Source organism: Armigeres subalbatus, chromosome 2, assembly GCF_024139115.2.
Source record: "Armigeres subalbatus isolate Guangzhou_Male chromosome 2, GZ_Asu_2, whole genome shotgun sequence".
Classification (NCBI taxonomy): Eukaryota; Metazoa; Arthropoda; class Insecta; order Diptera; family Culicidae; genus Armigeres; species Armigeres subalbatus.
In genome coordinates, this window is record NC_085140.1 from 218,885,011 (window position 1) to 218,909,335 (window position 24,325).

General features: G+C 37.4%; 2 protein-coding genes across 2 annotated transcripts in view; both read left to right on the forward strand.

Annotated features, from left to right (window-relative positions):
* Window positions 1–24,325, forward strand: part of LOC134211682 (putative phosphatidate phosphatase) — a 116,131-nt gene that overhangs the window by 23,886 nt on the left and 67,920 nt on the right. The gene's annotated exons all lie outside the window — the stretch shown is intronic.
* Window positions 20,519–23,885, forward strand: LOC134211684 (putative phosphatidate phosphatase). Its single transcript, XM_062688812.1, is given in 5 exon segments — window positions 20,519–20,611; window positions 20,775–20,975; window positions 23,164–23,293; window positions 23,296–23,342; window positions 23,406–23,885. Coding segments are annotated over 5 exon segments (747 nt in total). The 5' UTR covers window positions 20,519–20,533; the 3' UTR covers window positions 23,697–23,885.

Sequence of the window (24,325 nt, forward strand, 5' to 3'; positions counted from 1 at the left end):
AAGGCGTTTGATCTTTTCTTACAATTCTGAATAAAAGCCTAACAAAATGTGTACAGGAGATGAGCAGAAAAATTTAGATATTCATACCTTCGTATGGTATCGCGTATTGCTGTATCATGCATGATTTTTGTAAAAAAATGCGGTATTACACAATGTTTTCGTACTACTCTAATTATGTTTTTCTGAATAGCGATGTTTTTTAGCCAATGATATTTTTATCTGTGAGAATTAAGGAATCGTCTATCACTCGCCAAATCTGAATGAATTGATCATAAATAGTTAGTACCTCATTTAAACAGGAATCGTCTAGTTTGGACTTGATTAGGGGTATATGGGGTCTCCAGTAGCCTTGCGAGCAATGGCGGAGGATTACTAATCCGGAGATGTTAAGCTCGATTCTTGGTTCGGTCTAGGATGTTTTCGGCTTGGAAACATTCTCGACTCCCTGGACATAATTATTCCACATTGTACTTGCCACACAATGTACATTCTCATGCAATGGCGGATATATAAAGGAATTTCATTAGAGGCAAAGATAAAGGTGCTGTTTTGTTAGAGGGCGCCTAACATTTAAAGTAAAATAAATTTCCTTGTATGGACCAGAGGCGGGCAAAACACGCTCATTGCAGTGAGCAGATCTGATCCGTTCAGCTCATTTGAAAAGAGTCAGCTCCTTGGATCCAGCTCTTCAGTTCTTTAATGCTACATATAGTAAAAACATAATTGGTAATATTATTGGCCTGGTATTATTGTTAAAAAATTTGAAAAAATTTATGTCATTCATTAATTTATTCATTCATTCATCATTCATCTATTTACCTTTCTTTGAAATTGGTACTAAAATGTTTAGCTACAGTGAGGTATAATAATTTCTATTGGAAAACCGACAATTTTAAAATAATAACATTTATTACGCTTTTTCTGACCGTCTAGTTTTAAAGTCTAGGAGTTCATTTAGAACCATCACATTTATTTCTATACAAAAACTAACTCCACAACATTATTTTCTATTCCTTAATTTTTAAAGTTACATTTTTGTTGGTAACGTTTCACCAATCGTTAATTTTAAATGAATTCGGTCCCCTGATCTCTGATATGTGTATGAACCATATGCGTGTCATAAGTTTTCTCTTCATGCAGGTGCAGTAAATCGTGCCTTGTTTGCGCGCGCTACTAACCCTTCTAACGGCGTAGTTGGCGTCTTTCCTTCGGCAGGCCCATTTATCTATATTGGTTCCCGAAATGCGAGAGAAATAAAAACAAGAGAGTAAAAAATACGGAAACTTGCACGGTGCTACAAACAAACCGAGTGCACATGCCCAGCAGTATGCTGGCAGGAAAACCCGTCGCAAAGTAAAAGATCCGCTCCGTGCAAGACACAGCACCCAGCTCAGTTCGTTTTGAACCACACGGTTCGCTCACTTTAGAATCGGCAGTCGCGACAGTCCGGATCGAGATCCGTGTCCGCACCAGATCTGAGCGAGTGGCGCGGCTCTCGCTTCCATGTCATAGCAATTTCGAGCTGGACAACGGCATGAGCGGAACTGAGAGTTGTTCGGATCTTCGGATCTTTTAGCAAGTACAGTTCGTTCGCTACCGCACTACTAGGTATCTTTATTATGTGTCCGTTCGTAGCGCCGAGTATGGCGGGTATGGGTTAAGAAATAGGCGGCAAGCAAGATTATTTTTGCTTGTGTGTTTCTTATTCCTCTCTGCAGCAGAAGGCGAGATTTCTGTCGCTTGGTGCCCAGAGGTGCAAATAATAAACGATCAACACGTGTGCGGTACTGGACTGGAATGCTCATAGCCTGACTCGCTTGTGTTGTGTACCTGAGCGTGGTATTTTCGTTTGTGCTGTACAAAATACAACAGCGCGCGTACTCGAGTGCACGTACGCTCGAGGGAGTTTCTCTAGGCGCGTGTTTGACAATGATTTCATCAATTTAAAGTGAGCTGCTGGGCTGAACTTGTTTAAAAAGATCCATGGCTCATCAGCCCAATGTATGGAATGAATCTTTGGAACAGCTCCTGACCGGAGCCGCCCATCTCTAGTATGGATAAATCATCCGTTCTCCTCAATAACTACGCATCGCATCAATATAGAAAGCTAGGTCAAAAAAGCAACAAATAAATTTTGAATTTTTGTACCCACGACAATTCTAAGCATCAAAAGAGATTTCATTGTACCTCCATACTAAATTCTAGCTGAATACTTTCCAATTTCTTCAAGACTGTTCTTCGCCTCGTGTGTGTGGAAGGAACATTGAAAGCTTACGATATCAAAACAGCAGATGTCAGTAGTGTATATGTAATATTACATTAGTACAAACACATAACGTACCACCTGTCGACTGATTATTGAAATATTGCGAATTATACCATCAGGTGTAGTGGCTGTTGTAAAAATGTTTTGTAAGAACCTCAAGCGAAATTTCTGCTAGAATGCAACTGACGACCTCCTATTAATAACTGAGGAAATGCTAATAGAATACTGAAATGCTAATAGAAGTTGAAAAGCAGGCCATTGGAATGTAGTTGGAATGTAGAGCCATTAAAGAAGAAGAAGAAGGGGTATATAATGAGTCCATCATCATCACCATTCTACTACTTTATCCACAGAAATTAAAATTTCTTCAATAACGTCATTGATAAGGGTCTGTTCATATACCACGTGGACAGTTTAGGGGGAGGGGGTATGGCAGATGCCCACGGTTCGTACAAATTGTTGAAAGTTTGTATTATCAGTTGTCCATGCTGGCCCCTTCCCCAGGGTATCTAAAACTGGTCAAAACCTGTTAACGTGGTATATGGACAGCTCATAAGTTAAAATCTCAGTGTCTTCTACAATTAGCCGAAAGTCATGTACGAGGCATGTAGAAGTATCTGTCAAGATCAACAAAGAAACTAAACGAAACTCACTTCTTAGACGGATCAATAATACCTAATAATAATAAACTTTAGTCAGATTGTCATCTAGTTGCGGTAATTGTGGTATCTGGTTCCTTATCAAAAGGGCTGATGTTATATTCATTCATCAATATTTGCCAATTAAAATAACCATCTGTTTGAATTTCCTTCCACAAGCAATTAACTTTCTAGGTGCATATTGGTTTTCAAGATTAATTTATGACTCTCGAAAACTCCATTCCCATCTGAGGCATTTCCAGACAAAACTGGTGACCATGTTCGAAATACTGAAACCAAATTGCCCTCGCTACCTGGTCCCCTTTTTCTCGTTTATTTTTACTACCAGTCGGCATAGTAAGGTCAGCTCTCTTATATTTATATGACACAGTTTAACTAAACCCGTCGGGTTGACGAGACAATGAAACACTTATTCGTGTGGGCCACAAACAACCCGCCACGTCAAATATTGATAGTGAATAAGCTCCAAGACACTTTGCGGCAACCTGCTGTACTATAATTCGTCGCGCCAGTAAACGGTTCTTACTAGAAAAGCAAATTTTAACAACACATGTTCCTTTCTCCATTTTTCCGCTTACAGTTGGTTTCCCGATTTTGATCTTTTTCCTCGCCGGACAGCAGCCTTACAGACGAGGGTTTTTCTGCGACGATGAATCACTCATGCACCCGTTCCACGAGTTCGACCGTCACGGTAGGTTAATTGAGCAGTAAATCGTGTTTCCACATTCAGTTAATTTGACTTCTTTATTTATACACATCCTCAAGAATTGGATGCTGTTACATCATTAGCATAACGGTACCCATATTGTAGTGGTAAGTAACAGAAAACGATGAATCCTTCACATTTTATTTGCTAATCTAATGGAACCCCATAAGTGGCAAGGCAAAGATAGTTAATCATCAACTGGTACTCCAACTAACCAATATTGGTTGTAACATTATTTATCCACTGATAGGCGAGGTCACGTTACAACTCCATTGGTAGCACAGCAAAATGCGAATAACCTTGGAATAAGCGGATCACGACTTCCATAACCGATGCATGACACATGGTATTAGACCAATGATTCCCAACTCTATATAATAATCATGACTCACTCATCTCTCCCAGCAGCATCTCGCGCTTGGTACCAACATTTTTCTATATTCAGGGAGGTCAATCGGTCATTCATATGTGCCTAAATTATGCTTTACAAAATCCATGAAATTCATATAAGAGTGAGAACAATGAATATTAAAAACTTAAAAATTTTCCGAATAAAAAATGTTGTAGCAGGTTATATCCGAGACACGACCACCAATTGGGTTACGTAAAGTGTAAATTATTTTACTTTAAAACTGATGGAACTGTTTTAAGCGCTAGTAAGCTGCTACTGTGACCATTATTGATATATCATCGTTGCGGTGTAATTCAGTCATCAGGTGGATATATTTTGCTTTTTTTCTCTTGTATGACATGGTGGAACCCTAAAGAAAATTCACCCAAAAAATCGGTATGAATCGACCGATTGTCAGACCCTCGCTTATATGAATTTAATACAGGCATTGACCGATCAATTCCCGGATAAAAATGTACCATTGGATCAATAGTATAATTGCACATATCGTATCCATACTGCTGATACTATACGTTAACATATTACTCTAATGTGACTATACTTCAGATTGTTGTTGTTTCGTTTAAGAACAGAAGATTTAATCATTAAACCACGAAAAAAAAATCTTTATATTGCTTGTGCGCGCGGTCGGAATATAAGAGCGACCTGACCAGGTGTGGCAGCGTCTCGAGACTGGAGGGATACGCGGAGGATGAATCGGTGGGCGATGGGCACGAGTAACAGCGCCGGCGGCAAGACTAACCCACCACGGTTGCCGCATGCAACTATCTTGGTTACCATCAGCAGATTACCTGCGGAGACGACCTGCACGAAAAGATTGCTCAAAAGCCACTACGCGTTGGAAGAATCGGTGGTGGCGATACCGCAGGAAACAGCAAAGGAGAATCGTGCTCGGGGAATATTGGAGCATACAACTAAACGTGTCGGTGATCGCTTTGAAACTGGATTGCTGTGGAAGACAGACGATTCACTGTTCCCGGACAGCTTCCCAATGGTCCTGCGAAGGATGAAGCAGCTGGAGAACAAATTCGACAAAAATCCAGTGCTGCATGAAAACGTTTGCTATCAAATTGAGGAGTACCAGGGTGCCAGGTACGCACATATCATCAACTCGGCGCAGTTTGTGAAGAACCGGAACTTAGAGGAGCTTACCGCACATTAATCGGAAGCATCAGCCGCGATCATCCATCGCAATTACGTCGACGCCTATTTGAACAGCGTTGTTGATACTGTGGAAAGCGGTCGTTAAGCTGGCGCAGGAGGTTAGGGTGGTTCACCGAAAGCATGATTCGAGATCCGGAACTGGGTGTCTAACTCAACCTGCGTTTCTACGGAATCTGTGAGAGGGCGGGCAGGTACACTACTGCCGGGTTAAAACGAAGCATCTAATGAGCGAGTTTTGAGAGTGATTTGGGTTCAGAATGCGTATGAGTTTTCGTTCTTGACAATGCACCGCGAAGATTTGCACCCATTTTGCTGGTAGGAAGACTTGACCCTCAAAACGACGCCCGCGGGGCGCGTGAAGTGGGGTTTTATCGATCCTCGAATTTACTGTCGCCGTTCATCATCCACGGCAAAATCCTCATTCAGCATCTCTGGCGCTCCATCTATAGATGGGATGGAGAAATCGATGAAAATTTCTGGGCGTTGTGGTAGCGGTGGATAAATCTCTTGCCGGAAGACCGGCTTATCCGGATTCCTCGCCATCATCTCGGAGGCGCCAGACTTCGCCGAAATCCGGTTGTGCTGGAAGTTCACATCTTCACCCCGATGCCAGCGAACACGGATATGGTTGTGCAGCAGCCTGTTTGCGAGCAGGTTATTGAGGAAAGATGTCCCCAGTAAAGGGTGATCGATTTCCGTTTGGAGCTGATGGGGTGCCTCTCTAGGGGCGTGAATGAGAGGCCAAGACAATTCTGAGCATGCATTACGTACCAGATCTTCACACAGTTTTCAGGACGGATTCCCGCACCGATGATAGCCGGTTGCTGCTAACTCAGATCAACATCGCTTTACAAACAATTCGTTTGCATTTCGAGTCGGCAGCGAGATTCAGGAGTTGACGAAAGTGCCAGACTGGCGATGGAATCCGATAAACTGAACATCACCAGACGTGCTGACGAAGAATGGGGTCAAGGCCCGCCGTTACTAAGTGAGGGAGACTGATTTTGCAGACCCTCGTTCCTATTTCAGCCGCAAGGTATGCAACCAACACATGAAGTAGTACTCAGAGGAGACCAACGAAAGAAGCTGAGGGGTGTCATGCACGGGCGATCAACGTCAATATATATATACTAGAAGGTCATATCAAAATTATATCATCCTATGTTATTAGGTTATACTAAATTTTTTAACAAAATTTGTTAGAAACATGGTGCAGGATGTTGTAAAAATATCTAAATTTCTATCAAAAAGCTTACACTACTGGAAACAAAAAAACTATCAAATGTAGTTACAATTTTATCAAAAAAAAATAACATATTTTGTTAAGAAATTTATAACAGAATCAGATACAAAATATATTGTTTCTGTGCAGTTTGGAAGTACACAGGTCGTGATGGGTTTCGAGATTGTGATCAACAATCACTTAATTTTTTGTTTTTCGTCTGAACAAGAACCTTTTTCGAGAAGAACATGAAATTAACAGCGCACTTAACAAATAAGGCAACCTTCTCCAAATTATATCAACGTTGTGATATCTATAACTGAGAGACTTTTTACATCTATTTTGGTACCTACTATTTGGTAATTCGGTGTTAAGCATTTTCAAAATCATATTATGATATAATCCTGTTACAACATTTGGAAGATGTGGCTACTGAGAACTAAAATTGTATCAAAATAAGTTATAAATATCACAATATGTTAAAAGTGCGTTCAATTTTTATTATGCTGTTCTAGTCGGGATATATCCAGCTGGGCGAAGCTACTGCGAGTGACAGCGATCGTAGTACGTACGCTTTATCGCCAACTATTCATATCAACCAATTATTCCATATCGAGTTGCAGAGAGTTTACTGTACCTATCTTTGTCAATCATGCGATAGCAAAATCGAAATTGGCCATCTTGCCCATAAGACGATACTTTTTCCTACTAATTTATGAAATTAATTTTGTCAGCACTACTTTCTTTGCTAGACTAGACATGAGCCACTTGTTTCAACTATTGAATTAGCTGTCATTAAAAGATAATTTACGGCGTGCACTACATCGGAATAGTGGTTGAGAATCTCTGCCACAGAAGCATTGAGGCCTTCCGCACAAATCCCCAGCCGGCTTAGCGCACTTTAGCAGCCGGTAAAGCGACCACCTTGCATAGGCTGAGACGAGCCAGACAGACAGCTCTTGCCAATGAAGCCGAGCCAAGAGTTTTCTGCTTCGAGCTGCTTCCCTAACCATCCCCCTCCCAGGAGATGCACTTTCTCGTATTCCGACAGTTTTCTTCACCACTAATCGGCATCTTCACGCTTTAACGTCACTTTTATCAGCGAAGAAGAACAAATGAAAGCTGAAAATAAATAAACACGACTCATTAAAGAAGTATGTGCGGTGACTTCCGTATTTGAGATGCCTCTGGAAGATGCGAGCGACTGCGACTACAATCACTTGGGGTGGCTAACAGTTCCAGGTCAAAAAGTCGCAGAATAGCCGATGAGTTGTCCTAACGAAAACTGAATTAATGGGTGTGATGGCCATGGGGGCAACCGAAAGTTCAAACTATGTGTGTCGTGCCAGTCAACTTTGCAATTTTTAGATAGCATAGAGAATCTTTTTCTTAATCGCTCTCAACCTTTGGGGACTCGCAACGTTGTAAAAAGTATATAACACATCGAGAAAATAAAAAAAAAGACAAAGTTTAAAACAAAAGCTCGGAAAAAATGTGCATGTTTGGACCATGCTGCCTGCGAGTCCTGGAAAGTTAATATCAAATGCTGGGTTTATTTTGTTTTAGTATTACGTATTTTTTCTTATGTTGTATCAAATATATGATTTTGAATTAAAGGAAGACGGAACATTTAAAGGTTATAGTGATGTATAAGTATACTAACAGGTTGTCGTCGAAAAGTTTTAAAGATTAATACTTTGATTTCCTTATCTCTTACCCTTACGTACGGTTTGTAAAGCACACATTTTTTTGTGTACACCCAGGTTTTTTTACACGGCTTGGTTTTAGTCGTTTAATACCTTCAGCGTATATAAAATAATGAGTTAACCCCACAAAAAATTCTCAAAAAATCAAAGAAAATTCAAATGGTATTTAAAAAGCTGTGATAATTCGGGTTAACCGAGAAATGTTATATAAATTCCAATCGTGTAAAAAAAAACCTGGGTGTATTAGATCGTGTGAAGCGTTTTGATTTATTGAAATTGTCATGTTAACTGATGATTTTGCTACTGGTTCATTGTATACTATTTTCCCCTATTTTACTCAAAGGAAACAAACCACCAACTGTTCTTGGAAGCATATTTCATTGCCTATCTACGGATGTACCAAGAATCTTCAAAATAATAAAAAAAAAACTCCGGTCTGAATTTTTTGTCACTTTAATTTTGATTCTTTTTAATTTAATGCTCTCTTCCATATGGTTAATATAGCACTTTTATAGAGATGGCACATTTTCGCTATACACGAGATCCTTTATACAAGCTTGCATCTTCCTCGTGTTGAGCACGCTTGATTATCGTCAGATTCGACGCGGTACTCCCAGATGATTTATAGATTGCAACCGAAAGCGGAAGCCCGCACTTCCACTTGATTGTCCACAATCCCCTGTGATCACACTCCTGGCCTTAATAATGGGACCGGCGATAGTGGCACAATCGTTTATTGCATTCCTTCGGCGAGATGCAGTTTGTTCCACTGCTGGCTGGTCCCGTGCACAGCGAAGAAGAAGATGAAACGCGCCCGACATGTATTTATGCTTGCTGTTTGCTGTATTTTTTTACGATAAAGACCGTGCCTCTGCAACACATTACCTGTAAATCCTTTTGAGCCGGCTTTGAAGCGTGCTTTCCAAAATCCGGCCAGTGTCTGTGAACCGCATGGATGAGTTGATTTGGTATGCGCTGTGCTTAAATAATCCCGTCAAAACAAACATGCTGCTACTAGCTAAATAAATCCAAATAGAGATGATAGCAAATGCGGTGCTCCGTGGAATTCCCACGTCTAAACCATATTTATTTATCCATTGGGATCGATGTGAATTTGTTCACCATGAAAGAGGTTGAAGATGGAATCATAATTTAATTGAATAACATTCATCGACCGGGTCATAAGAGCATGAGTTCATAATGAACCCTCTGTACTGGATCTGAGCTGACGAATGCAGGCTCACGACGATATGGCCGATGTGATACAGTTGAAACAGTAACATCGAGAACATCTTGCAGGTGCTGAAACACATAATTACCCAGGAAGAGATTCGGAACTATGGCCCGTTACGGAAGCTTATCTGGTCATAAATTAAACTTGAAAGTGACATTGAAAATAATTCTGACGCATAGAACTCGTGCTTCATAATCTAGCTTTGCAACTCTGCTAAATATTTTATTGAGTGTCTTATTTAAGTTTTATTGAAGTTTAATTTGGGAATTTTTATTTTATTTGAATTTCAACTAAAAGTTCTTTTTAATTTTCACGGTATTTTTTTCTGAATTTTGACGGCATTTTTTTTAGTTTCCACGGGAAATTCTGTTGAATTTTCATGAATTATATCTGCTTTAAGGATCCGGTGTACCAATTGTCATATACATGAGAACAACTGTTTTTAAAAATAAGTAAAAGGCATGTGGGTGGACTTTATATATCAATGAAAGATTTTACTTCATTTTCCTTAGTACAGCTGTGAAAACCACAATAAAAATTTGTTATTATCCTCAAAATTGATTAATCCATAATAGGAACGCATACACCAGTTGTGGCACTATTCTTAATTTTGGTTCCTTATTTGGTAAATCCATTGCATTTCTTATGGGACTGGCCAAATAGGGACCACTGAATATACAACTGGTGCAAAAGCCGTCAAAAGTACGCAAAATCAATTTTTACAAGTATGCTTTCTTACTTGTTTGGGAGGAAATCAAAGGTGTTATCGTATCATATGAAGACCTTTATCGGTGAACTTTGTTTGCGGTGATTTGGTTGGCCATTTGGCATATAAAGCACTAGTGCGACAGCTTTGGTTCTTTTAGCCACAACTAGTACACCCAACCCTAATTGTGTTCTTGGTGGAATCGACAAAACAAACTGGTATGTTACGACACTTTGAGTTCGATTATTGTTTGAATTAAATATCGATAGGTTGAAGAATTGGAACGTCTTTACTACTAACTTCAGTGAGAAGTAAGAAATGAGGAACTGAAATGAGACATCTTATCCATTTTGCGTTTCTCACTTCTTATATATCACTTCCTCATTTCTTGTCTCTCTCGCTGTAAACATCATGAATCACTTTTCACATTCACTAACGCATATAGAATATTCGGTAAAAAACATTTACGACCACATGACCCCGTTGAGTCGAATGATGACATTTTTCAGCCCGTTGGCCATATGACTCATGGCGTTGTGTGCCAAATATGCATATGTCCAAGAGATGTTTTTGGACAAATGAATTTCTGCCAGGTAAGTTGTTTATTTGGATGGTTTGTTCTGCCAAACAACTTCCAGCCAAACGACCCACCCTCATAAAATGTCTTTTCTTGACATGTTTATGACACCCATCAATTTACAATACCCTTTTCATAGCAAACGGCGTGGTAAAATATCTAGACCAACATTTGAAAAGAACGTAACAGCCAAAATTTATTCCTATTATTTATATGTAGACGAGGAACAGAAGAAATAAATTTTGGCTGTTCCCTCTATTCAAATGTTGGTCTAGATATATTCGGTGGCGTGGACAATATTCATTAGGTAGCGTGCCGATTCATTTTTAGACGGCGGTGGCGTACAATTTATTATCTTAAATTCAATGTTTCCATCCTTAATTCACTTCAAGCCATCATAGTGCTTAACTGCCGTAATCTGGAAAAGTGACGTATACGCCATTTTCCAAAAATGGTGTTAACGAGTACTACTCATCGAGCTCTTTAACAGAAAAACCGAGCTTATGCATGTTGTAAAATGGCGGTTACGTTCCTTGTCCAAATTACGGCAGTTAAGTATAAGCTACACGTGAGTGGTTTAGGTTGTGATTTCTTAGGGTGTCCAGTCCATATAAGTACCCTTATGAGAACATTACTTTTTTTTTGTTAAATATCTTGGCTGTGCGAAAGAGAATCCACGTGTCTTGGAGGGACTCGGACCCTCAACCTCCTACTCTCTAAATGGGCATTGGTAACCCTTACACAACAAGACCACTTAAAGATCACGTTTGCGGAAAAACCTTCAGAATCCGAGTATAACCTCCACCGCGGTTTAGATGCTTTTTAATAAATTGAATATCTTTCGGATGCTTGATTTGTCCAATCTTCACATGTTCTTTACTGTTGTATATCTGGGCTGGGCGGATTTGTATAAAGTGTGAATCAATCGGTGGAGGTTGGTACTCGGATTCTGATGATGATTCTTTTCTTTCAAACGTGACCTTTAAGTGTTCTTGTTGTGTAGGGGTTATCATGCCTATCAAGAAAAATGAGAGGTTAAAGGATAAGTCCCTCCAAGACACGTGGATTCTTTTTCGCCAATTTCATATCAATTTGTCCATTTCGAAACATGTGCTGTGTATATGCCGAGTTGCCGAATAATATGCAATTAATAAAATATATTTGCTTAACCATCAAGTTTCTAAGCGGCAATGTTTCAGCAAAGGAAGCAAAACCAGTAAAGCGAAAAAAAAGAAGATCGACGTTATTCGCCAGCGAATGCCTTTTGTGGATCCGCCTTTCCAGTGGAAATTCGTTGCGCTACATACACTGTGTCAAAAAAAAGTTGTCGTGCAGTGATGGTTCGGATATAAAATCATTAATAACACATATTTGATTAATTAAAACAAACGTCACATTCGTTGTTGAAAGAAAAAAATCAATGTAAGTTTTGTCTTTCTAGCGATGAATTCAAAATAAAAAAGATTAACCCACCTAGCAGTGATGATGCCTTTCTCGTGCATTATAAAAGATATTGAAAAAACCACATTAGAAAGGTTAAAAATGTTGTTTAGGAGAATAGATCACATTTTTTCGATCTTTTTGCATATTTTTGCATTGAATAAAATGCATTACCACCATTTTAAAAAGGGGGGGGGGAGAACCTTGTATAATATGATCTCGAGCTTTCGATACAAGAACCGCACAGACTTTTAATGGGGTTGAAGTCTGCGAATTGGGGAGAATGTGGGAATGTTGATTAAGCTGATTGTAAAGCAGCCACTCTTTGAAGAGATTGGAAGAATGTTTTGGATAATTGTTTTGGCCAAAGTAAAAATTGGATCTTGCTTTTAAGTTATCCTTCAAAATGTGCAAATAATTTAAACGAATAAACTGGCTAACCAGTCCATCGGTACCGAAATGGTTCAATTTTCTCTCGTCCATGAATATGACATTCTGATAAAACTCTTGCGGCTCAGCCACAGCCTTTTTCAGCATACTATAGTCGCTTCTTCATATTCTTGGCAGATATAATATTCTTCCTCGAAATGCAATCACGGTATCCTTCGACGACTATGATGTTTGATATAGTTCCGGATAGTTTGCGGATTGACCATGGTGTTCGCTCACTTTAGAGGCACTACGTTTATTATTTTGCCTAATTTCGTGGAGAAGAATGCGGTTGCTGGTCAGTGTCGCTCGACTCGGAAGCAGTTTCAACTGATGTCAACATAACTGACAGTTATGTATCACATACTGTACGGACGATTACGACACAAGATTTTGCCACCATTCTTGATAAATTTTTGTTTTACTATCGGGATTTTTTTCTATCTGGAACAGCCATTTTCCTTCAGAACAAACACTTTGGTGCTAAAAACTATCCAAACTTGGTAGACCGTTGTATTAATCACTTTATAGTAGTTGTAATCACTTGATAAAGCTTTCCTACAAAACTCTACAAATGCTAGTTATTGATAAACCTTTCTATTTATTTATTTAGTTCGTCAAACACAATGCAGACTACATTAAAAAACTTATAACTATGTTCTATTGTAACTAACACTCCTAAAATATTGTCTTAGGCTTATACGAGGCATGGCTAAATCAATTGATTCAATTCAATTGATATAAAAGAAAAAGCTTTTGAATTGATTCTATTCGATCCTCATGTGATTTCATATACGGAGACCATACAATACTACAATATTCTAAAATTGATCTGATATACGCAACGTACAAAGTTTTAATTATATAAGGATCTTGAAAGTCTAAATCTTCAAATAAAACTAAGCATATTTGTTGCTCTATGAATAATGGTGTTGTAGTGGTTAGCAAAGGTTAGCTTAGCATCTAAGATTACACCCAAATCTCTAACCCTCTCTCATTTTTTTTACTGGTTGATTTCCTAGAGTTACAGTTATCGATGGTGTGCTCCGTTTTCTACTGAAAGTGATCAAATTACATTTCTTGACATTAAGTTGTAGCAAGTTTTTTGTTACACCAGTTATCAAATATGCATATTTCGTTCAAATAGATGTCATTGTCAATAGTATTTTGATTTCCATAAATAGTTTCATATCATCCGCATAAATAAGGATTTTAAAATGCTTAAGAATAAGGGAAATATCGTTTACAAACTATATGAACAGAAAAGGTCCTATATGCGAGCCTTGGTGATCCCCAGATGTTACATTGACTGAAAGCGACTGTGTCCCTTCAAATCGTACTATTTGTTGGCGGTCAGTTAAATGCGATTCAATCCACTTAAGGAGTCTCATTTCTTAAACTTGAAAATCATCATAGGAATATCAAGTCTATTAAATGCTGTGTAAAGCGCCTCAACGTGACTAGCATTTAATGAGTAATTTACAAATTCTAAAAGATTGGTAGGGGAAGAGGTCGTAAAATGAACAGTTGGCTATATTTATATTAAAACTCTATTTAGGTGTATGTTAATCATGCACACGTTTTCCTCGAAATAAAATAAGGTACCTGAGCTAATATTTTGATTTTGAGACCGAACGAATAGCTATTACTATCCAGAATATAAAACGAGGCCGTAAAAATAGGGTCTGATGTAATTTTTACCCATTTTTCCGCAAGCTTTAATTCTTAATAAATTCATAACAACATTGATTCAAACCTGTTCTAACCACAATATCAAATAGGATAACCTCCACAAAGATGTTGCAGCGGTAAATAATAAAATTATTGTTTTGCAACTATTCCTCTATAGTTATTTATCACAAGGCACGTATGGGGGTAAAATGAACACTTGTATCAAACTTTCACAAATTTATGATAAAAGTTGTGCAATTGTGAAGCGGAAGTTCAAGAAACGAACCATATCGAATAACCAAGATAAAACTTTGAATATGTAAATTTAATTTAAAAATAACTGATATTTTAAAACTTTTTTCATCTTTTTATTGTATTGATAATTAAGAGCTTTTCAAAAGTTATACCAGATTTTTCAAAAGGCTCTCGTAATCTTAACTAGTTATATATACAGTAGAGTGATTCAAATTTTGACTTTTTTGCACCCCGATGCTTAAACGATTGCATTTGCCATTTAAATAAACCTCCTAAATTTTTAGCTGATTTGGATGTAATTTGATTGTGCACACGTCATTTGAAGTTTGTATGAAAATTACTATGGAAAAATACTCATTATTGATATTGATGATATTCTTTTACGTGTTAAATTGAATTTCCAACGATTCAGTGTTTCCTTAATAACTTTTCTTGTAAGCATCAAATCGTTTCGCAACAAAGATGAGCTGCTTCCTTGCTAAATTTGCTATGTAGCCGATGTATTCATACGTTTTTGAAGCTTATTGGGAAGCATTGTGGAGCATTTTGCCCAAAAGTTACTGTTTTCATATTGATTTTCATACGAACTTCATATTGCGCGTGCTCACTCAAATTACAACCAAATTGGGTAAAAATTTAGGATGATTGTTAAAATAGCAAATGTAATCGTTTAAGCACAGGGGAGCGAAAATATCAAAATTTGAATCAGTCTAATATACAGTGCACTAGTTAAAAAAAGAAAATTAAATGTTTCAAAAGGGTTTTAGAAGCGATGCTCATTTTACCACCAGGCAGTGTTCATTTTACCCGCACTATTTTTGTACATACGAAATTTCGATGTTTTTTTTATTTCGATGAAAAACTATATAAAACAATGTTTATTAGCGAAAAAAATGTTCAGTGCAATAAGAATATGAGTTAATTTGCTGAGCCAAGTGGTAAAACTAGCAAATTATCCTCGTTTTATGATTGAATTCAACGCTAGTCCTTAACATGTTAATTTTACCACCTGTTCCCCTAGTAGTTGATCGTCCTGTAAAGAACCCGTTTTGTGCATCTCTAATTCTTTGATTTATTTGGTTGAACAACCTTCTATTGATGATTGATTCAAAAAGTTTTGGAATACATGAAATAATGACCATTCCACGATAATTTCGAATATCGTATTTTTTATTAGAAATGCTTCTTCCATTCTTTTGGAAAGCTACTAGTTGCTAAAGATAATTTGAATAACCAAAATAAAGATGTTGTAAATTTGCTTGCCAACTTTTTTAAGAACATAGATGGAATTCCATCTGATCCGGATCCTTTTGAGACATCCAAATTCTGTGGAGCTGCCAAAATCTTAGTTACATAAATTTGATTAACACCAACACTGCTTAAATAGTCAGGAAAATGTGAAAAATTACGATCATTTTCGAGTTTGCATTTTGCCGTCGTTGTAGTCGGAAGAGCGAAAAGTTTTCTACGCGTGATTATAGATACAGTGAGTGCGAACAGAAGTTTTTGCCTTTTGTGTGCTCCAGTTTGGGTGAATTCGTTCGTTGTTCGCATGATGCTTGCGAGAGATGCAGTGCAATTCCGATTTCCGCTATCCGCTTCCCGACAAACATGGGCTGAGATAGCAGGTTTTATAAAACAGTTGGACACTGATGGGTGTTTGATCTTCTGAGAAATACCGGATGAGGATCTTTCTTCGGTACTCGGACAATACCCAGTGGAGTATTCAGTGCGAGAAAAATTTCCGATGGATTTGGGCCTCGATCACTTATTACACGGGTATACGAAGTGTCTTTATAGACGTGAAAAGAGCAATACCATAATCGCTGGAAATCGGAAATCATAAAGGGAAGTTTTTATGATGATCTGAAGAACAAATGTTTCGAAATTGATGCCAAAGAAAGAGCATCGCAAAGATGCAAGTCCTTTGCAGAAATAAACAGATGACCAAAAAATCGGTAACGTCACGTGTTTCTGAGAGAACAATCAAAGTACGCGGCTCTTAAAAAGCGCGAAAAATGTATTGTAATGGTATAATAACTTTGTTATTTAATATGTTTTTCGGCTCCGTAGAGTTTTATATAAAACAAACGAGCCTCAAATAAACGAATTAGAAAAAAACGATCAAACGAAAAACGGAAAATTCGGTATATTTCTTTTGAAAAAAGGTTGCAAAAAGAGTACAAATTTCATCTTCGATGGGAAATTTCTGGATTTTAACTTGGTTTTGGCATAGGTAAAAAGTTTTTTAGACATGATTCGATTTTATTTTCGGTTTTACCATTAAACTAAGAACAGAAGACATGGCTAAACTAAGCTGATCGCCAATATTCAAATAGTTTTCTAAATTTTCTTGACTCGTGTATTGTTTATAAATTTTGTGAACCTTTTGCTTTCAGTTTTTCAATTTTTTTTTTGTCGAACCATAACGGGTATTTTGAGCTATAATTGCGACCTTTCTTCACGAGTGGTCATTTACTCCGAACAATGTCTAATAAAATTGCATTAAAAATCTGCTGTCAGCTTGATTTTGTAAAATATGTTGCCAATTAGCTCCACAATTTTTGTTTAACGTGGTCAAAATTTGCATTTTTCTAATCGAGAATATTTTCGAAATCATAACCTTAAGGATCATTGTTCCGATGCACAAATACAGAATACTTAATTGCTATGTGAAATGCATCATTTTTCTATAAAGACGATAGAGACTTATTTACACAGAAATCATTGTGAATCATTTTGAATAAAAAATTTAAATAACAATTTTGTTGATTTTTCACATGATTAATTTAATTCAGACCTATTTAAACATGCAGTTTTTTTTCAAAAATAAAATTTTAATATGAAATTAGAAGCTTGATCTGGAGGAAAGCACACTGTTGCAAAAATGTGAGTTTCGCCATGAGTATGCGTTTTCACCCACACATGCTCAAATTCATTGAATTTGGTAGACTCTATGAGCACCGAATTAAGTTTTGGGGAGATTGCGATGAGTGAGGCGTTCTTTGCCAGACAATCGTCGCCCTAATACGAGATCTCGGTCATCTCTAAAAACATTATAATCTCTACCAAATTTCTTCGCTTTTAACGCTTTCTGAACAACTTATGTATTTCGTTCATTATAAAAGAATTTTTCATTCGATTGAAATTCTGACAGTACTTCAGTTGCCTATGCGTTTGATGAAGTTTTTGGTAGTTCGTCAATAATAACATTACAATTTTCTACGACTTCCCTCAATGAGTGCGTTAAGTTGACCGGCAGTACTTTTTGTTGGTCGCATTCTGCATCTCCCGACTGCGTCAATTCCTTTAAAAACCCGTGTGTTGGCAGGAGCACGAAGTACAGTGATTTGTAAATGAGCTCCTTAGCGCATATGACAGAGCATTGTTTACTTGACAAATTTTCTAAAAAGCCTTCAGTGTACGGACAATTTTTTGGCGTCAGTTTTGTGACTTTTTGAAGTGAATTATTTTAATTTATTTATTGAGCGTACTTTTTGATATTTCGGATATTGACAAAACAAAGGGGAATAAATCAATGGTGCAGCAAGTCTGGTAAGGTATTATCCGAGTAGACGAAAATAACTCAATGATATCAAATATTAATAAGATAGCAAAATAAAATATGGACATGATTGATAAAAGATCAGACGACAATACCAATATTTTGCTCTAAAACATCATGAGGTGATCAAGTTATGCTATTTGTAAGAAGTAATCAATATCATGTACCATTAGGTTGTTCTTGTCCATAGCATATCTTGTTATTTGAATGATATTTCAGTGCAAATTTTTGATATTGTTGCCTGTTCTTTTATTTCTTATATCAATCAAGTACCTATCATGTTTTGTTATTCTGTTTATGGCTTCTGCCTGGGTATGGATTTTTATAACTATTTTTTTATATGCGCGACACAGTGTATGCAAAGCAACACATCGAAATCGAGGTCAATTTCGGAGAATAATCCAACGAATGATGAAGCTACCAGATAAGATGTCCAAGCGCTTTTACGTTCCGCGCAAAATATTGAAGATGTAAACAATAATGTCATTTTTATTGCTTTGATAACCCATTCTAACTTTCAACTTTTGTTTGTAATTTTAAGAGCCCGTATGTCTATACTTGGAAGGAAGTCCTAAAATAAAAGGTTATCATTTGACTGACAACGCGTCGAAGCGGCGCTATCCAGTTCATTGAGAAGAAAGTGGAATTAAGAATAACAACGCTTATAATAAGGCTGCGCTGCTACAGACATGCGTCTAATTGAATTCATTAAGCTAATATAGGTCTCGGAGAATTGTATGCGTCCGGTCATAATTTCTTCAATAATTCAGACAAGCAGTGGAATTCTTTGTATATTGCTTCTACACACTACGAATAAAGTAATAAAATATGTAACTGATTTTTATAATTCAAGCATCTTTGCTTTCATTCTTTACTTCTCGTATGAAGGCACAAAAGCCTCAATGTTTATTTTTTAAAAACTATATTATATAATATATATATAAAAATAATTCAAAGAAAATTTAAATGAAGAAAGATACAACCTACGGCAACATGTTACGGTACTTCAACCGCAATTCCTCGTTGCGAAATGAACTGTTTGAATAAAACGTGCCTATGAATATCATTAACCCTTCCCGAGAGGATTCTGTAAACTCACCATCATGAATTTGCTCTATAGGTCGGCCGATGGTGCATTGGTTGAAAAAAAACAAATTACTCACGTTCTTCTGCCCGGATTTAGCCAGTGAGCTTTGTCACATGAAAGCGTGGGCTATGTGGCGGGTGCTGATAATCAACTCATTGTACAAACTCAGACAATTTATCATTGGATTAGGCGTGCATCATCGGAGTATATCTTTCGTTTTGAGAAGTTTATTAACGAAGTGAAATGTGGGCACCATTCGTTGTCGCCAGTTGATCCTGGCTTGCGGTGAGCATGCGAGGTTGTTTATTGTTATCCAGCTAAAGGTAATGATTCTTAACTTTTCTACGCCCATCAGACAGCCAATTCTTGCAGCAATGGGACCATTCCTGCGCGCAGCACACTCTATTGTAACCCACGGCTACAAAGCTGTGCCGTGACGCCTGGCGTTGCGTAGCGTTATTTGTATACAGGGATATGAAAGTATGGCATAATTTATTACTGTCAAGCGTTGTAAATCAAGATCGGAATGCAAACACTCAACCGCTTAAGATTATAATCAATGCTGGAAATTTTTCCTTGCTCACACTTATAGGAAGGGTTCCTGAATTTATGATTCAAGTCTGCCTGATCAGATTTTATGACTGTTTTGATTGTTTCGGAATTTCCAAAACAAAAGTTATCTTGAATGAAAAAACCTCTCAAAATTACGACTGCGATAGAGGCTGGACAAAAAGCTAGGAACTATCCAAATTTTAACAAAATACAAATGATCAAGATTCCATAAAATATCAACCAATGTCTTTGATTCTGGGAGCGTTCGAAAAGCATGCTCAGAAATGTAGTGTAAAAGATTTCGTAAACGAATTGGAATGCTATGGTCTTCAAAAACCATGAAGCTTGATATTGGTATAAATGAAAAAAAGCACTTTTAAAATACCCTAAAATGTTCCGGAATATCGCCGGTACCCGGTGATCTAAACATGCTTTTGAACCAGTTTTCTAGATAAATCTTCCTATTGAATGCTGTCAGAACCAAAGAGATCGGTTGATTTTCCAAGGGGTTATGGGTTTTGAATTTAGATAGTTTAAAAGTTTACCAGGCTCGACCATTTTGTCCGCCCTAGTCAACAGCCCTTCGACCAATCAGAAAGCTCTAAGACTCTAAGCTCTTTAATCATGTTATGTTTTATTTCCGAGCATGCTATAAAGGATCGTTTTTTGGAGTGGTCCTACAGCCTTAAATACACTTAGTGTAGGAAAAGCAAAGCGTATAATATCGTCATAAACAAGGCAAACAATACAAATGTTCAAAGGAGACTAAATCTAAAGAAATGAAATATTACAAACATGTCACCAACTTGGTACCGAGGAAAATGCAGAAATAATGCGATATGATCAATTCAATTAAAAAATCAGCGTGAACTGTCGCAGATTATGCACGCCCTTGCTCTTGCATTTTACGTACGGTTTCCTCCGCGCAAACTCCACACACTCAGAATTGGTTACATCGCGGTATGTCATATTAATCTCATTCATCATTGAATTTCCGCTTTCCTCTCAGACACACTGGATATAAGCTCAACTAGCAATGAGGGGTCCGGTCCACACCAACTGTTCGGGCATTTCAACGTACTCAACCAACTCATGTTCCCTCTTTCTATCCATTTCGCTGCAGATACTTGGAACAGAGCTGGTCCGATCGCACGTGAAAAAATCGAATGCACAGCCGCTGAAGGTATACAACATCGAAATCCCCTACTGGATCGTGGAAGCATACAAATCGATCGGAATGTTCGGTTTTGGAGCCGCCTGTAGCCAGCTGTTGACCGACGTGGGGAAGTACACCATCGGTCGGTTGCGACCACATTTCTTTGATGTAAGTAGATTTCCTCGGGAGGACAACGTTGGGCTACAAAACATTGGAGACAAACAAACACATATGACATAAATTTTATCTCATTGATTTATAGAAGGCGGAACATAAACAATATTTCGTAGTATATCAACTTTTTTATTGAATTAAATTGAGCGGTTTGGATGTTTTGTTTCAATGCAATATACAATTGAAAATCTAAACTAGGGGAGCTGTTCCGTTTTATATCTTACTGAACATATTCATCTTATCGCAAACAAAGAAATACAGCACCAATCTTGTCGCTATTTTTTTTTTGCTAACATGCGTGCTGACTGCTAAACAATCACAAAAACAAGAAACAATTCAAACTCCTATTCATTGCTTTGTTTTTTATGGGATGAATATGGAGGCTATGAGACAAAGTGCCGAATTTCTTCTTCTTCTTATTGGCATTACATCCCCACTGGGACATTGCCGCCTCCCTGCTTAGTGTGCATTCAGCACTTCCACAGTTATTAACCGCGAGGTTTCTAAGCCAAGTTACCATTTTTGCATTTGTATATTATGAGGCTAACACGATGATACTTTTATGCCCAGTGAAGTTGAAACAATTTCCAAACCGAAAATTGTCTAGACCGGCACCGGAAATCGAACACAGTCACCCTCAGCATGGTTTTGCTTTATAGCCGCGCATCTTACTGCTAGGCTAGACTTACCGTTTAGCAAAGGCTAATGTTCAATTTGCTCTCAGTTTCTTCAGCCAATGATTTAATACGACTTCTGCTTGACGCAATTTTTTTTTGTAAATTCGACTTCACAAACTATGTGACTATATACCCGGGTAGAGGTGAATAACAAACAAATAACATAATAATAACAAAATTTGCTATGATATCAGATTTATTTATTCTTATGTTATTCATAAATAACATGTGGGCCCTCCTTAGCCGTTCAGTAAGATGCGCGGCTACAAAGCAATACCATGCTGAGGGTGGCTGGGTTCATACCGGTGCCGGTCTAGGCAATTTTCGGATTGGAAATTGTCTCGACTTCCTGGGCATAAAAGTATCATCGTGTAGAAGAAAACAACAAAATAATATCAAATTTTACTATTAATTTATGAATAACTGAATAGCAAAATCTGCTATTAGTTTGTTTGATATAGTTGCTAAAATAGCAAAAATAATAACAGACATTGCTCTAGCAAATTACTCATAAATAACTCATTTTGCTATTATAATAACAAACCAATAGCAAAATATTTGAAGAAAAGAAAATATCAAAATCAGTTATTATTGGTATGTTGAAAATGCAAATGATAAATGAATAACAAACTTTGCTATGATTGCAAAATGTGTTCTTCATTTATTGTTCTGCTCCTTCTTACAATAACATATAAATAACTTATTTTACTATTATAACAAAATTTGTTGTTGGAATGTTATTTTATGTTATTTATGAATAACATAAGAATGACTAAATCTGATATCATAGCAAAATTTGTTATTATTATGTTATTTGTTTGTTATTCACCTTCATTTGAATCCCATTTATTTCCACCACTTAACAGATACGTTTTTCGACCTCAACTGTAAGGTCGTCTTAGTGTCTCGTACTTTACTCGACTTAGTCGGACTTAGTCGAGTCAAGTACGAGACACTGAAGACGATCTTACTATTGAGGTCGAAATACGTATCTGTCAAGGTACAATTAAGTGGTGGAAATAAATGGGATTGTACACACTCGTCTTATGACAAGTGAAGAGAAAATGCAGAGCCATTGAAAGACAAGAAGGTATTGGCGATTGATCAGAAAAATTATAAGAGAATGAATTGACACAAATACTTTGCTCCATTAAATTTCTGCACGCAAAGGTTTTTTTGCCCTTATTTGAGAGGTTTTCAGCCCAAAACCGGCTCACCTCTAAACACGCAAAGGTTTTTTTTTAGTTTTGATATCAGAGAAGTATTCAAACAATTACAACCAAAATCAAGATAATTTTTAAAAAATAAACAGCGCCGGAGATATACTCATTTCTAAAATGTATCACAACAATGCTAATGATTATATCATAATCTGAATGTGGTGTCATTTAGCTAAAGCATAGTATAGCATTTCTAACACTCAAATGATTCCAAATTACGCATTTCAGAGAAAAGAAAACAATAAAGAATGTAAAATCCAATTTAACAAGCAATTTCATTTGTAGGTTTGCCAACCAATGATGCCTGATGGAACTACCTGTAGAGATCAGGTAAACCACAATCGTTACATCGTAGATTTCACTTGTACCAGTGCGAATTCCACGCCTCGTATGCTGAAAGAGATGCGCCTATCATTCCCAGTGGTCATTCCAGTTTTTCGATGTACACCCTCATCTATTGTGCGGTAAGCTGATACTACATTTTGAAACCACCACCTCTGCTTCATTTCGAATGTTCTGTTTCACAGATTTATCTCCAATCGAGGATGAACTGGCGAGGATCGAAGCTGCTGAAGCACTTTCTACAGTTCCTGCTCATAATGTTGGCGTGGTACACGTGTTTGAGTCGCATTTCCGATTACAAACATCACTGGTCGGACGTACTAGCTGGAGCGGTTCTGGGTTCCACGGTGGCTATCGTTGTTTCGAACTACTGCTCCGATTTGTTCGACGCCCGAAGGAAACGCACATCTGCTCTACCCCAGACACGCTATGAGCTTGGCCAGAGTCATACTACTTCCAACGGAAACCAGCAATAGCTGATAGTAATAGGCATTACGTAGCATATGTGATTTTTAAAAACTATTGCCTTTCACGTCGACAGGGGCAATCGACCTACAAACTATATTTATTATATAGTGATGAACTAATTTATTTTACGTATGATAAAAGAAGAGACAGCTATTTATTGATTGAAACTGCTGCATCCTGTAAGATAAGATATTGTTTTAAGCAAAACTTCAAATCTTCCGTTTTGTTTTGTTTTATACAGCTTAGCGTGCTACAAAATTGTATTAATAAAGAATTTAATTTTAACATACTGGACTAAATTACACTTCAATTAATACAGCCTCTTCCCTGAAAAACATAATCAAACTAAAGCGTTTAATGAGTAACGAGGGAAGGGTTAAACGTCTAAACAAAGTAACTTTTCGCGTTTTATTGCACTCTTTTGTGCTTTTAAAGGCAGATAATAGGGACATACGATGGTTTCCAGTTGGCCTTGCGAGCAAAGGCGTATGATTGCCAATCTGGAGATGACAAGTTCAATTCTCGGTTTGGTCTCTATGGATACCCAAATGTGGGTTGTTTTCATTAAAACCTTTTTACCCAAAAACTAATTTTGCGTAAAATGGCATTTCCACTACTAGGTAGTTTGCCTTTAATC